This window comes from Epargyreus clarus, unplaced genomic scaffold, assembly GCF_041222505.1.
Source record: "Epargyreus clarus isolate Ecla_fem2 unplaced genomic scaffold, WU_Ecla_fem_2.2 ptg000014l, whole genome shotgun sequence".
NCBI lineage: Eukaryota > Metazoa > Arthropoda > Insecta > Lepidoptera > Hesperiidae > Epargyreus > Epargyreus clarus.
The window spans coordinates 15,795,545-15,812,609 of record NW_027332222.1 but is presented as its reverse complement, the minus strand read 5'-3'; the positions used below and the strand labels follow the sequence as shown (position 1 = coordinate 15,812,609).

The 17,065-nt window shown below is 34.6% G+C and overlaps 2 protein-coding genes across 3 annotated transcripts in view; one reads left to right on the top strand and one right to left on the bottom strand.

The window, feature by feature from the left end:
- Window positions 1–1,817: 1,817 nt before the first annotated feature.
- On the bottom strand, window positions 1,818–7,983 carry LOC140746990 (xaa-Pro aminopeptidase 3). Its single transcript, XM_073079202.1, has 10 exons — window positions 7,797–7,983; window positions 7,448–7,722; window positions 7,025–7,174; window positions 6,637–6,773; window positions 6,013–6,251; window positions 5,363–5,533; window positions 4,754–4,860; window positions 4,326–4,463; window positions 3,143–3,263; window positions 1,818–2,662 (listed from the first exon to the last, which is right to left on the bottom strand). Exons 1-10 carry the CDS (start codon window positions 7,828–7,830, stop codon window positions 2,493–2,495), a joined length of 1,542 nt encoding a protein of 513 aa, XP_072935303.1. The 5' UTR covers window positions 7,831–7,983; the 3' UTR covers window positions 1,818–2,492.
- A 2,677-nt stretch (window positions 7,984–10,660) lies between these two features.
- The window catches only part of LOC140746987 (uncharacterized), a 105,738-nt gene continuing 99,333 nt past the window's right edge, over window positions 10,661–17,065 (top strand). For both annotated transcript variants that reach the window (XM_073079197.1, XM_073079196.1), the window contains exon 1: window positions 10,661–10,870. The gene's annotated coding sequence lies outside the window, so the exon portion shown is untranslated. The remainder of the gene's footprint in view (window positions 10,871–17,065) is intronic.

The window sequence follows — 17,065 nt, the reverse complement described above, 5'->3', positions numbered from 1 at the left end:
TATATAATTTGAGACAAACACAAAATATAATTCGAAACAATATATAATTCGAGACATCTAAGGATGCCTTCAAATCGAACGACGCGCTGCGAATCCACTTATTGAAAAACTAGTGAGCTGCATATTACAAGTTTTTGTTTACACGCCTCTCCTACGCCTCGTGAAAATCGCATTAGCGCTTTTGAATGAATGAACGAACTGAAGTATATTCTTGAAATCTGCGCGCCCGATACTAAAAGAATGAACAATTGAATCACTGTTGACGTAATGGGTTAAATAGAATGTAGCAAAAAATAATTTCTATTTGACCAGAATTCATATATGTATTTACTTGTTTTCGGATAAATCGAACAATGGTCTTCCAAAATTCCAAATAAATTGTATATAAATGAAGTTGATGAAACTAAATATTTTATTATGTTTTCGTTTATCTTACATTTATAATTTCCTTATTCAAAGTTGTCCCTAAAACTATTTCAGTAATTTATTAATCTGATCTTATTGTTATGGTTTAAAAATGTTATAATTTTTAGAATAGTAATTATATAATGCATTTTTAATATTGTAAGTTTACGTTTCTTAGCACTCCATTTGCATTTATAAATCAATTAATGTTTGTATAATTTTTTCTCACCAAGAAATAATGAAATGTTCCCATTTATATATTTGATATTATTTAGTTTTAGGTCGTTATGTAGGCATAACTTGATTCAATAAAGTTTGTAATAAAAATAGTATCTTGCATATGTTTCTCGCCTCTATTAATATTAAGATCGAGCGAGAGGCAAATAGAAATGATACCATTTTCATTTACAACCTTTATTGAGCCAATTTATAAATAGCATTTAAGTCAATTGAAGAATTTTCTAAAGTGCCTTTTTACTATTTTTAAGGATTTATGTATTTTTATGCACAATTCTTTAGGTTTCTTAACGGAGTCGTGCTGGTTTCGACTAATACAAAAATCTACTTTACTATATAGTTTTAAGAATTGGAATCATTGTTGTTATAGTAATATAAATTGCTCAGATAATATTATATTCATAAATTCGCTCGAATAGCGCCTCGAATAAATTTAATATACATACATATATTTTATAAAAGGACATTTACACTATCCGATTTTTACATATATTTAACAATATTATTCCTACATTTACTAGTGTTTTCTCGAATATAATGGATCTGAGCTATTTCCTCCTATATTTTATAAGAATTGAAGACTATATTTACATGTACATTCCCATATTTTTTAGTTATAACGTATCTCGTGACTTGCTGTAACTAATAACTAATTTTGGTGCGCGCTTGCAATTTACTGTAATAGTACCTCGCGTACTTGTAACGGTAATTAGGATAATAAAGATATGAAGTACAATTTGAATTAATTATTCATATTATTACCAATTCTGGTACCAGTAGTATTGTAGTAGATTATTTCTATTGCTCTAGTTTACTGGTGCATGCTTTTGATCCACGCTAGGTGTTTCCCACATGTTTAGATCAGATCCAAAAATATTATCGGTTGTTTCACTTTGCACTCCAACGATAACATTAAGTAGTTTACTTTTTAAAAAATTATTAACGTATTTAATATCGTGATTAAAATATGAAATATAAACTTGGATGTCTTACGAACAAGCAGATTCAAACGATGCAATATATCTTGTGTATGATGAAATAATCGAATAAATTAAATTATGTTCAAAAGGTAATAAGTTCAAACATGCACGTGTGTTTTTTTAAACAAACCATAAATGAAATAGTATTCTATTTTACGAAATAATATCACTTGATTGATTTAAGAGTGAAACACGTTCTGAAATGGATAATTCATTTATTTCACGCTCTATTTATTGGTCCTTAATTACATTTCGCTATTATTTTTGTTTAATTTTTATTTTATATACAATAAAATGTAACAATTCGTCTGTACAACTAAGCACACACACTTACGCATCATAGCATGTATCAAAACATAGGTGATATTTCATAAGGTTTTAAGACAATAATATTACTGTTATTGTCAGTTTGTATAGCGAAAAAGCACAAGTAATTTGTGACTGAGTAAAATTTTTAACACTATTTGGTTTACCCATTTTTAAGATAACTTGTACTAGGCATTTAAAAAGGAATAAGGTTATATTAGTTTTACTATGAAATAGAAATATATAAAAAATCTGTTTTAACAAAATCAATGGCCGCCTAATGTTGCTGTTAGCGGCACCTATACTATATGATTTACAGTATTTCAAAATTACGTACAGTAGATAGCACTGTCTCGTGCTGTCAAAGGTAAGGCTGCTAGGCTTGTACTTCTGATTCAGAAATCATTCAGTTCGAATTAACGGGAATGTTACTTCTACTAGCAGCATCTCAATTTTATGACATATCAAATTTTACAGCAAGCGGGTGCTGTATCACTTTAAAGCCATCTACGTGCCTCATTTGCTTTTCGGCTTGCATCTAGACATTTTTATATTTTCTTGGTATCAAAGGTTCTGTTTGCCGACTAGAGCCTCGATATCGTCGACTTCCTTAACGCAGGCGGCGCTGAGCACGAGAGGCTCCCCCTCTGTCACCAATACGTCATCTTCTATCCTGATGCCCACTCCTCGGAACTCTTTGGGCACTGAGTCGTCGTCTGGACGGATGTAGATACCTGAGGAATTAATCGGGTTATTTTAATTAAATGTTTAAAATGGAGCATTAATATTTTTGTTAGATTATGCTTCGACAGTCTCAGTTCGGTGTTGGCTTATATGGAAGCTTTTGAGAAAATTATAGCGTGATTCAGAAGTACCATATCGCTGATTAAGTTCTAACATCGCTGAACTCAAAAAGTGGCCATTTTGAGTTAGGCATATCAATCGAGAAAAAGAATATAGCTCATTGGTTCAAACAAATACCCGGTGAAAATTGTGCATAACTCAGTGTTGTTTCATATTCAATGGGGTGACAAGCACGAGAATTAAAAATAACTAAATACGACGTTTTTGCTGTCCTGAAAAGTTGGTAATTTTAAGATCCACGATGTTAGAACTTAAGCGACGATATCTAGGTGAGTTTCAGAAAGTCACCACATCATCAGTTTAGCCATACATGGCTCAGTAGCCTTACTAATACATCAGTTGTCACTTACCGGGTTCGACGGTGACGATCATGCCGGGGCGCACGGGCGTGCGGCGGCGCACCAGCGGCGCGTCGTGCACGTCCAGGCCGAGGTAGTGCGACACGTGGTGCGGACACAGCCGGTACGCCCTCTGCCGAACATACACAACAATATAGACATTCTAGAATACGTGACTATGTACGAGAAGTATCTAGAGTATTCTATATTTTTTGTTCGCTTACTAACATATTTATTTACTTAAATAAGTTAATTTCAGAGACGCCTAATAGCTCTACAAGTTTACAGATTTATCCGTACGCCCTCTGCTGGGGACATACACATCAATATACATACTTAGAAGATACAAGGGAAATGTATGCAACTTATGCGAAGTAAATAAATTTAACGGACACCTAATAGCTCTAATAGGTTACAGATTTATTTGCACGGCCTTTGCTGGAAACACATACGAAACATCGCTGCTTTGTAAGAATAACCGCACAATTCGAAATTCATTATTTTGTTAATGGTATAGTTTAGATTAATACAAAATAATTTCTATTTTAATGTGTCAAACTATACTGTATTTATGTATATGAGCCCTTTACTTAATTTTACTTTTGAAATATATATTGCATACAAATTCCAATTTAATACAGCACAAGTCGTCTCTCTAATATTGCTTAATTTTGTAAAACATTTAATCCTTATCCTTACTAATATTATAAATCCGAAAGTAACTCTGTCTGTCTGTCTAGTTGTCTCTTCTTCACGCCTAAACCACTGAACCGATTTTAATGAAATTTTGTAAAAAGATAGTCTAAAACCCGAGAAAGGACATAGGATAGTTTTTATCCCGGAAATCCCACGGGAACTGGGGATGGCGATCTAAGATCGATTAATCGGAGAATCGATCTTTTGGACCAAAAAGTCGATTATTTTAATCGATTAGTAAGGATTGAATCGTAAACTATGCATTTGATCAAGTGATGATCTTTAGCAAAGTTGTTGTCCATGAGCCCACGAAGGTTTCAGAGTTGGTACGACCAATTTTCGCCAGATGGCGCCACCGTCATTTCAATGAAGGTACGAATTTTCAGTTTTATGTATGTCATATTATTTTCTTTTAAACGCGGGCGAAGCCGCGGGCAAAAACTAGTAGTCTATACATCATACTCATGTGCATTATAAACGTAAAGCTGTATAAACTGACCCCGATGAGTTCATTGGAGTCGATGTTGCGGTCGATGATGCCCTCGTGCTGCAGCTGCGCGCCCAGCAGCCGGCACATCTGCTCGAACAGCTGGTCCAGCGGCGGCCGCTGCTCGCCTAGCAACTCGATCAGACGCTTCTGTAAACCACGTATCCAAATCACACGTTACTTATAAATTATTACATAGACTACTAGCACATTCTACGAGCCAAGTTAGGACGTTTTTCTTTTCACTTACTTGATCAAACTTTGATGTTGGAATTATCTTTTTTTTATTTTTATCTTTTTCGTAAATCGGTGCATAAAAAGTTATGTACGAGTATGTTTATAATATAAGAAAGCTTTCTCATTAATTTTATCACCAGTCTACACTGTCGCTATCGATATTTTTATAAAGCATATATACATAGTGTAATTAAAGCACATACCTGCACAGTTAGCACCAGCTCGTACAGTATCCTGTGATATTTGGAGAAAGTACCGCAGACAGGCCATGTCCGAGATATGTCTGAGTTGTACAACCATCGTTGGCTACCTGTGACAGTGACATTATATGTTAATTGCATTAAATGTATAAGTCCATAATTTTACTTCTATGCATGATAAAACAATGGGAAAAATCTCTGCAAATGCATTATACATAATTTGGACTGTTCCACAAACTAGTGACAATTGGCTTGTCATTTTACTTGTTCCATCTTATATCACCTTTAGTCTGGATATTTTTAAGTATCAGGTCAGTCCATTTATTGGTCAACCCCTCGGTCAACAATACTTTATATTGTTGACCGAGGGGCTGTATTGACCGGCGTCGACCAGCAGCAGCTCGTGCGCGGCCAGCAGCTGGTTGTTGGCGACGTAGTGGATGTGCGTGGTACTGACCGGCGTCGACCAGCAGCAGCTCGTGCGCGGCCAGCAGCTGGTTGTTGGCGACGTAGTGGATGTGCGTGGTACTGACCGGCGTCGACCAGCAGCAGCTCGTGCGCGGCCAGCAGCTGGTTGTTGGCGACGTAGTGGATGTGCGGCGCGGTACTGACCGGCGTCGACCAGCAGCAGCTCGTGCGCGGCCAGCAGCTGGTTGTTGGCGACGTAGTGGATGTGCGTGGCGCGGTCGCCGCCGGCCACGACAGGCGGGAAGGCCGCGTGCTCGGCGCCGCCCTGCCGCACGGAGAACTCGTGGACCGCGCCTACCAGGTGCTCAGATATACCTGCGCAACACGCCACATTCAGTAATAAGTCACATTGGGACATGTAAAGCATTATACAACAATAATAGCATGGCCTAGTCTCTCGCAACCGATGTAGACCTGGAACACTGTAATGGACTGTATAATTTTTATTGTTTTTCGTTTATAAGATTTAAGTAGCAAACAAACTTATACATCTGAAAACAAGTTACTGCTGTCAATGGACATCCTTAACCAACTCTATATAGAACAGAAGTTCTGCCTGAACACTGTCATTACCGATGTGTGACTCATGAAGTTTAAAAAAGTAATGGTACATAATTATATATAGTAGATATAGACAGGCATAGATCATTAGTAGTCACCCTACTATTCTAGGTTTCATTCCTGGCCAGGCTAAAATTGTAATTATATTTCCCTACAATTAAGTGTTTGGGTACCCTTAATCTTATGGGATATATTTTATCTACTACTAAATAACTGCAATGAAACCTACCCACCAGGTTTGGTGCACGCCATAGCCATGTTCATAGCCTGTGAGCCGATATAGCATGTTTCTTTCATCAGCTCCACTTCAGCATCAGATTTGACCACCCTCATTAAGTGCAATGTCCTCTGTGGGTCCTCCAATGACACCTGGCCTTGCCGGAGTACTGAGCGCACTGATTCATGGAGGTCAGGGTTTGCTGGGCTCTCATTGTGGTACCAGATGACTCCTGGTCTCAATGAGGATGAAGTTCTGGAAGATTTTTGTTATTATTGTATTTAGTTCATAGGTGTTATTAACTTCTAGAACCAATCTTAAATGAACCCTTATGGACTAGGTAACTCTTAGTGTAACTGTAATCCAACAACTGCCAAACCAGTATGTGGTTGTTAAAACTACAGGAAAAATCTTCAATGCCACACTCCAAGTTATTATTGTAATAGCTGTTATTACAAAAAATAGTAAAACCAGTAGTAACATAAGTCTGCTTTTCTGTGAAATCAATTGAAGAATAAAGAAGTGAAGAAACTTATATTATACTTAAAAATAACTTTAAAACTTAATACTTAATTATAAGATTAAAAATCTATAATCCTTATCTGTATACACAATCAACTATATATATAGAAAGACCAACTTGTGTATGAAGTTATTGAATGTCTCCACAGGGTGTGCCTCGTCCACTGCAAACAGGGGCGCTGCTACCCCACAACCTGTTCTTGGGCCCTCCCACAGTTCTGCATGGCTGTCCTTTTCGTGCACGAACAGAATGCTCTGCATAATAGAGATATATGTGTCTTGTTGTTATAATAATTAATACTTGTTAAAAATACTCCATGATCAAAGTATATGTCCTTCTTTTTTGTTGGTTATAAAGCATCTCAGAGCATCAAATGAAATCAAAAATTATAATAATGCTGTCTTAAACAATCAAGTTTTTATTTAAATGTAATATGTAATTTATCTTTATAATACAGAAGTGACATAATTTTGAAAATTAATCTATATTTTAAAAGGAAAGATACCTTATAATTTTCTGTTTGGGCTGGCTTCAACAAAACTAAAACAGCAGAAGGCTCCAAACATCCAGTGAGGTAGAAGAAATCTGAATTCTGTCTAAAGACATATGGAATTTTATCTGACATATATTGCTTACTGGCTGCAGGAATTACTATCTGAAAAAAGATAATACAATATAAAGAATGTAAAAATTTATTTATATTTTGTCTATGTTGAGTGCCATGTCAGCTTCTTAGTGGCTTACACTGTACTTTCCATTTAAGCTACATCAACCATTAGCAGATAATATATTTAAAAAGCTGTATCTAGCATTTCACAATACTAGCATTTCTATGTAGCATGCATCCTCGTAGGATTTTTTAAAGAATTTGTATGGAGTTTTATTATTAGATCGTTAACATAATAAGAAAAAAAAAATAGGAACTTACAATATGATTCTTGTGGACATTATTAATTTCAGAAACTAATTTGCCGACAAATGTGTCTCTCCGCTCCTTGTACTCCGCCTGTGTAATGCCACACGTTAAGTGACCATGGGGTATCATGTGGGGGTGCGTATGGTATGTTGGCTGGCCGACGATGCAGTTTGGTATGGCAAACTGGGACGCCGGTTTGAAATCTGGTGGATATTCTATAGTAGACATGAACCTCAATCTTCCATGAGTTAGACTCTGCCTTAAAATTCGTCTACGACAATTTGCGCCTGAAAACAATATGATTTTTATAAACTTTACTCACAGTCTTACATACGGAAAGCACTTAACCTGTACCACTCACCTAAATGTATTGCAACCTGCCTGATATTATACATTGTACTATTCGATTTACAGATGCTTTGTTGAGATTAGTGAGAAAAAGGTCAAAACAAATGGGGTGAAGGTGAATAACAAATTTGACAAACAATTTCTCCTATTTACTTTTTTGGCATATTTATTGACATTTGATTTGACTTATTCGATTGTTGAGTTTATGACAATATTCCAGTGTTACTATATAACCGTTTAAGTTATTTAAAAACGTATAGGAAAGAAAATATTTTAAATTAATAATCGAAATTACATTGTTGGGAAAGTATTTGTTATAAATGTAATAACTGTTAAACCATATAACTTCAATTTCAATGAATTTATGGTAATATTTGAGATGGTAACATTATTAATACGTTCCAATCTATTAAGAATACTTAATGAAAATAAGATTATTTTCATTTAATAATAAATAAAGATGATTTAAAGCCGATCATAGTATTTTATATTTTATGTATATGTTGTTATAAAAATTAAAAGTTAAAATGATATTTCCGAAAAACGATAGTATATGATATGATAGTACGATGTTAAGAAAAAATTGAAGTTAAGATCCTAATGAAATTAGCCGTTGCAATATAAGTACCGCGGTGTGTTGACTTAAATTATGACGACGTGCTTATGGTGGGCTTGAAGATATTTATAGCAGCTTGGTCAACTTTGGTTAAATCTGTGCCTTCTTCTCGCTATCCGTATCCTCCGTTAGGAGTATAGGTGTTCTGTGTCCGTATCGAAACAGAACGTCTAATTTGTTCCAGGCGTCCTCTACTTGTAGGGAAAAAAGGGATCAAAAATTTCAGGCCAATTGAGTTGTTCAAATAGTTATTAAATTTAGTTATTGATAACTGATAAGGCAGATTATTTTATGTTTGTACTCACATTAACATCACCTTTCTGCTTTATAACACCAGCGTAAGCTTCTATGTTTTAGTTGGATTTGTCGTAAAGGAGATAACTATAAATATATGAGGCGTTCCAACTTACGAGCGACGGATAGATAATATGTTAAATCGTTGCGGTAGAGCACCGTCAAAATCGACATCGCCGACCGTCGCAATGCAGAATATTCCTTTCACATGCTGTTGCAACTTATTTACGTGTGTCGACCCTTATTCTCCAGAGGAGTAGTAACGTATCTATGGCCAACCTTGGATAGAACTCTAGTTATCACTTATGATCAGATGGACGGTATACTCGATTTAAACTTCTGTAATATAAAAAAAATACGCAATTATAGTTCGCGCCAAACTGCTCGTCCGCTCTGAAGTTGTTGCGAGCAGGTGTAGTCATACAATTTACTATGGCGACGCAATTCATTTCTATGTTCAGAGTGGACTAGCAGTATTACGCGGACTATACTGATACTAATTTTCCACTTCTATCTCAGTGGATATTTTTAAAGGCTGATAGATTGACGCACAGATGATATGTACGCATAGTGTAAACCACTTAACCACGCTTCTACTTTAATGTGTACTGCATAAAACTTAAAGACCTGCCTAATTATATCAGCGAGATAACTACCTAATGCTTCCCTTATTAATATCACGCTTGCACGTTCTAAGAAGGTAAAATTATAATGTTTATGATTTATGAACAGCGATCGGCGTTGAACGTTGAACACATTGTAAAGGGTGGTTTAACGTGCACTTTATTCGATTTGTTTCAATACACGATGGCTTTTTATATGAATCTTATTCAATAGAACTAAGATTGACATTAGCGTGTACCTTGCTCCATAGTGTGTTGTAAATACAACAATGTTGCAGGAGTACAAACCGTAATTTAAATTGTTTACTGAAACAGGATCTAAAATCGGCTTGCACGGAGTTTGCTCACGTTTGTTTAAAGATTATTTAACGTAATTTTCAATTAATACGTTGTATAATTCTGTAACACTGTGGGGTTTCGTTTTCATTTTATTTTAAACAAATTGATTTACATGTTTGTTTATTTACAAATTGTTTCTTGTTTTGTTGCAAAAATAGTATTATCACAAAATAAAAACTTTATTTTGTGGTATCATTCTCTCGGGTTGATTATAGTGTTATAGGTTTGCGATTTGCTGCGGCACTGCGACTAAAAGGTCTATTGTAATCTCGTTTGCGATCTTGCATATCATAACATCTTGCGTAACATCCTGAATTGTGGGATTTTCGTTTAAATGAAGGTGGTAGAACCCGTTGTGGTTCGACTCCGGCGGCACCACCGCCACACCTATTTCTGCCTAATAACAGCAGTGTTAGGCGCTGCTGTGTTCCGTTTTGAAGGGTGTGGTAAGGGAGACATACTTTTCTGAGGCGTTCCAGCTTAGTCCTCAGGGGTAGCGGAGCATCTGTGGCCGATCTCAAGTAGGAATATCTATTCCTATCTGAGGTTGATTACAGATGTTCATCGGCGGCAGTAGCCACTAACCATCAGGTGGACTGCATGCTCAGTTGCTACTTCCACATTATATAAAAAATAATCTAATTTCAACCCCAATAAAATAATATATTCTTTGAACTTGACTTTAGTTCCGTTGACAACAGAACCAAGATGAGATTCAATGAAATTATATAATATTTTATAAGGGAAACATAGGGACCTTAGTGGTGTAACTGCAATCGAAAAACTCTTCCACTGGTATATTCGGTGGCATCTTGATTTTCACAGTTAGCTTATTTTATAATCGGTGTGCTGTACAGATATGGATAGATTGCCTTTGGTGACTACCCACGAAGTCGCCAATATGGTAGTCGGGTATAATCAAAATTTTCGGGGCAGGTTTCTATAAGGAAAAGAGGTTCTAGCTAAGCTCTGTGGGCAGGAAGGTCATTCTACGTTCACTCGGTGTTACTTGCGCCTTCGCCCGCAGTCAGTGCGGAACGGCCAGCGCGTGCGCACGTCGCCCCCTGTAGCGACATCTTACGATCGCGAACTGTGTCGAACCTCGGACGTGCCGTTACAACAGTGTTTCATAACCGTTCTGTGATTGTTTATTTTTTTAATTTCCACCCGAAATTGCCTTTGGACGCACTGCAATCGCCATCGACTCGAAAAGAGGTTTGTTGCTTATATGTTGTTTATTAGAACTAGCCGTCTCTGTCTTCTGTATTGTGGTCTAGCTAGAGTTTACATGGATAGAAACGGCCGGACCCAGTTCGCGGGTTCATTTGCATCGTTTTGTATCATTCATTAGGTGTTACGGTCGTTTGCGTGTATTTGTGTTACCTAATATGACCTCGTGCTTGTGTGCTCAATGGTTTACGCGATTGAGCGTTTTTATAAAGATCGACATCGACGTCTGACAAACTGCTCTCAACGAGCGCTCTACGTTACATTCATTAGAAAATCTGCTTGCAAATTTTCTCTTTACATTATCACTTTACAAGATTTATCTTTGTTACTTAGCAATAATTTGAGTGTTTCTTTTTTTGTATTTAAGTACTTTACTATGTAATGTAGACTTTCAAAAGTAAACACGTAAACAGTAGCCTTCAGTTTCCTCATATGAGGTCAGTCGTAATGATATAGATAAGTATCAACTGAGCATTGTTGTAAGAACCTACATACTAATTAAGATAACATATTGTTTCCTTTCAGTGACCATCTTCATTTTAATAAGTTTATTTGAATTATTCTATAGGCTAATAGAATAAAATCAAACTAGGTAAATCAATCTTAATTTGCAAGAAATAATAATGCTGCCTTCAACGTAAGCTATCTTTGGGGCAAATCTAAGTGCTAAGTAATTAAAGTTATTAATTACCATGTTTCAACTTTTTTTATGAAAAAAAATATGATTCAAATTGTATACATTATAAGCATTATATAACACAGGTTCTAAGCGTTTCTAATGCTTCGTGGATCGACTAAAGAGGCACCACCACTATACGTTTCTTTATTTATATTTCTGCCTCATACCTAATGCACGTGCATAACTAGTGTCAAGGTACATAAGTAGTTTTAAGCGTTGTTGCGATCTTTTTAGAAGGGTGTAGTATGGGAGATAAATTTACTATATGTTTTCAACTTATTTCTCACTGGTAGCAAGGCCTGTGGCTGAACTCAGGTCGGTTTAATCCTATTTGGGGCTGATTAAAAATGTCAATAGTCCATAGTTGTCACTTACCATCAGAGGCTCGCTTGTTAAACCGGTATGAAATAATTAAACGTACACAAAACAAATACACCTAGCGTCTATTTAAATACCTTCTACATGCAAGCAAATAATGCTAAGTAATTTAACACTTAAGTAGGTACAAACTCATTAAAAATCTAGTCATTATAAGCTTCCTGGTGTATAAAGTCATTATATTCATGAGAATCGAGAGACCAATGTTTAGGAAGTCGATAATTACGTGTGCGGTGTGACACGCAAATAGCTGTACGTCTTAAGATTTGCTTAAATGTTGTAGAATGAGTAAATAAAGGCATTTATTTAAAGTATACAACATACTTCAGCAAACATTTTACAATTAAGTTTTTTTCAAATGTTGGTATTTGGTTCCTATTTTGAAAGAAGGGTTTGTTTCTACAAAATACTTTTTTTAGGAAAATTACAACACAAAGTACAGTTGCAAGCTGACAAAATAAATACGTGGCAAAGAAAAACTGAACGATTATGATATAGAATTAACTAAACATTATACTTACTTAAATTCACAGTAACTACTATAAATATAATAATTTTACGTCATCAGTAAAGAGAGCGCAAGTCTATTTATAATATTTTAGGAACTTTATAAAAAACGTATTACAGATAAAAATATATTGATTTTAAAATATTTAATGATATTATTTTGGGGACTAAATAAAGGATTTTAAACACAAGATATTGACAATTATTATAATTTTTTGTCTGTATTACAACGTTTATTTCTAAGTTTATATATACATTAAGAACTATCTCATTTTTTTACATAATGTTGAATCGGATAAATAACCGCAAGTATATGCACTACACTAGACCGAATATTTTAAGAAAGCGGTCACACGGTATTCGCTCGAGGAATTACATGACGAATTGAGTCAAACATAATAGAGATTGCGGCCGAAATTCAATGAAAGCGCTTTGCGGTAAACGCAAAAGTGAAATGACTTAATTAACTGAAAGACCGTGTGCGTCTATTCGTTCGTTTATTTTTTTAATAACAATTTCAAGCTACTATATAAGTCATGATTAGAATTTGATTTTTGAAACTGTTCTACATTAGTCTTTTATTAACCCAGTATGGTTTTTTTACGTTTAAAAATCTATTAATCTTGTTATTTAAGTCTATATTGATATTAAGCAATGATATTTATGAAGTACTTTATAATTTAAATATTATTTCTATAAACTGATATCATAAAACTATATTTATTCTGAATTTAATGACTGAAACAGTTGCATTTCAGAGTATTGATGTAGGTGATTAGCATATATTTGCGATAAATTTTGAAATGCGTTATGTTTCTTTTATTGCGCATGTTACGTTATGTGTGCATTACCACGATTGAGGTTACGCAGGTTATGCTGAACTTTCAAGAGGTCGGTTGATGTTGTTACTTCTAACAGTTCTAACACAGACATTTTAGTGATTTTTGATAAAACTTCAGTTATTGTCAAAAGATAAGTTTGGACTAAGACAAGTTTTTTAAATGAGGAGTAGTTTAATTGTAGTTAATATATTTTTGAGAAAATTTTGCGCACGGTAAAGTCCAGAAAGAGTGTGAGTAATAGTAATTATAAAAATGTGGAAGCTTCAAAATTGTTTGTATAGCTGAGTTCCATTTTAACTGAATAAAAAAATAATTACAATTCAATATTCTAAATGTATATTGTACATTTAAATATATGTCGACGCGGTACAACAATACAAAACATACAATTATTTATAAGGTTAATTATGTATATGAGTGTTAAACCTGTCGTAAGAATGTACATTGTTCTATTGACATCGACGGGAGTCATAATCGATAACAAGTGAATTACAAGTAGATCACAAGCTGCTAAGTAACTGTTCTGCGAGCTCGCTGGAGCCAATCCACAGCTATGCGTGCCTTTGCCCTTTCTAACGCCCGCTTGCAATGATTTAACCGCGCCATAGACTGATTGTAACGTAGACCTACCATTTTAAATTGTTACTTTTAACCATGGAATCATAGGTAAAAGTTACGGTAATCATTTTAAGAATAGTTATTCTAAGAGTAAATTTACTTATGTCCTTAACCAAAATTTCCAAGACATAAGTGTAAGAACATAAATTAGGCGTAATATACGATAGTAATGATTTAAGTCTGCCGTCTGCCGAATAACACGTAAAGTAATAAAAAATGAAGTCATTTTCAAAGTAGAGCGCAAGGTATTCTATTTTCTTCAACAATTTGACTGAATTGACCACTTGTGGTTGCATTACGAAAATGTCCAAATTGCTTCCACGGTAATTACTTATTTTGCCAAAAGCACCACTTCGCTGCACTAAAATTTATGTTGTATTAAATATTAGACCATATGTCGTGTTAATAAGACGAAATTCTTACGATTTTTAAAGTTTTACTTAAGCTACTTTGCTTGTTCCCTTTCTAAAACGGCTAGCCAGTGTTGCTACGTCATAACTACGGGACATTATGGTCAGACATTAAGTCAGGGAACGTTAATGGTTTTCTAAGCCATTCAGAGGTTCTAAGTCCATCAAACGCGGCATTCACAGACAGCCAGCGGTGGAATGTGCCTATTACTTGAGTTCCGCCTCTCGGATGTGCCTGTGCCCTGTACGTACGATGCGACGGTAAAATGGCGGGAATCTATGAGTGAGTGACAAGTGACAGGAGATGGAGATCGTATTCAGTTTTAGGGGTTAAAATTAGCAAATTAAAACGAAAATAATTTCATAATTTCCCTGACCACAGATGCGCTGCGTTCTGCCCTAGTGCAATCCCAGAATTAAATTTTTAGCCAGACTTTTACATTTATACAAGTGTTATTAAAGCCTATACTTAATTTTATACTTATCTACGATAATTACATGTAAATTAATTTTTGCATGTAGTTATTACTAAGACATGCTGATGATAAAATATCATTCATTTTAATCCATTTTTTATGTTAGTAACAATCTCTCCAAATTAACGTAACAAAATACCCACCATAAAAAGTAAATTAAAATTAAAGTTCTATTAGAACATTGTCTTTATTGCTTTCATTTATTTTTCTTTCATTTAACTTACTCGTAAAATCTCCGCCACAGCTAATCACTTGCGCTGCGAAGTAAAGTCCGTAAAACCTTCACTATTCCGTCGTTATTAACGAAACTAATTCCAGAGTGAGCCGTTAACTCCGGGATGGTAATGAGATTTTCGCCTTTTTCTGTTTTTTCCAACACTATTCACCTTTTGATGGTGATTGAGATTGAGGAACAAGGACCTTTTGTTGTGGTTTGTTTTTCAGCCGTGTCGAACGCTCAATAGTTTTTTTTTTATCTTCGTATCGACAGCCACGACAAGTGTGACGATTTTGATGATTAATCTTTTATGTTTAAATGAACAGATGTCAGTATACGTTTGAGAATTATTTTGATTAAGTTAAAAGGAGTATTTTTTAGAAAAAATAAGGAAGTTCAATTTTGAAAATAGGTAATTACTACAACAATAGGTAAGATTAATAGGGGTAATAAAGGAACTGTGGTTAAACTGTATAATTTAAATTGTAGATCAATTTAGCCATTTTTTTTGAATAAAAATAATATTTACTCCTAAGGATAAATTTTAAGAATTGCGCTTAAAATACGAATCTGACTAGATGGCGCTGTATAAATTCAAGATGACGGTTGAATTGTATCGCGAAGGCAGAAACAAAAACATAATAAATTTTTGTTATGCTCATCAAGCAGTTATTTACGTGCAAATTCGTAAATAATTCGTTTCGTGCAAAAACCAACTATTGTCCAAAGTCCAAACCGTGCTTCAGAGGTAAAAGACCGGATATTTTTGCATAAAAATTCGTTCTCACAACGAACTCTAAATGTAATAAAGTGTAACAAATGTTTGTAAAGGTCACGTCACATTACTTCTTTTGCTGTTTAAGTAGAGAGTCGAGATTGAGAGAAAAGTTCACCTAGCAAAGATTATATTATAATGAAGAATACTCGAAGAATGTGTCTAGAAAACTCCTAAGGGCCTGAAGAAGAAAACGCGATCAAAGTGTTGATCTTCATAAGTGTTGAACTTCCAAAAAAATTCAAGTTCTCGAAGCAATCATTTGAAAAATGCGTCAATAGCCTTAAATGTGCAAAAAATGTAAGAATTACTACTACTACTAGATATCATATTTAATTGACATTTCCATTGACTAAAGTAAGTACATGATTGTTTTGATAATATAAAATGGTTGTTTAGTTTTATATTGCACTAATGGTTAACGTATTCATACACATAATAAAATTTAGCAGCATTGCAGTATATGATGACATTTTGATATTCTAATTGTGGACACACCTTAGGAAGGGCTGACAAAAACATCTTTATTGTCGATGCATCGTTACTCAGGAGTTATCGAGACACCCGCTGTGAGAAGTCGATATTTTATACTCGATTCTTTTTATTAATTCGCAATATAATCTGCTGAGATTATTATCAACTTTTTCGCTTTTTAATGGTATGTCCTATCGCAAGTTAGAATTTGCAAAGTTATTTAATCTTTATTTTTACATCTCTTGTACGGCCATATTTCAATGAAATTTTGGAATTAATATTTATTGGTACAAAACCGAAATTTAATTTATGTTTACTCTTTAAATTAATTTTTATCACACACTCTAAATATTGTTTTCAATGGACTTTTTATGTAGTTATTAGGTGATGCCGTAGTGTATGGGCACGTAGAATAGGTACCTATGGTCGAAGCTTTCCTAATTATAAGTTGAATTTCGTACGTATATTACGTAAAGCGTATACCTACTCCTTACATAGAAGTGTACTTACGTATAATATTGAAGTATCAAAATTGTTTTTTACAATTTTCTAGTAACCTTAACCTAGTACCTACCTTAAACATCAAAGTAGAGATCCATAGTACAAATAATCTCTTATTGTGTACTTATATTATTATTGTTATTATGTATCGTCTTCTTATTGAATATTTATAAGTAGTAAGTACCTCTCCACAATATTAACATTAAAAACACATCTGGCCAATAATCATGATAATTAAACATTTGAGTGAATAAACAACGTACCTATATTTCGTGCGTATTCGAAATTTGAAAACAACGAATT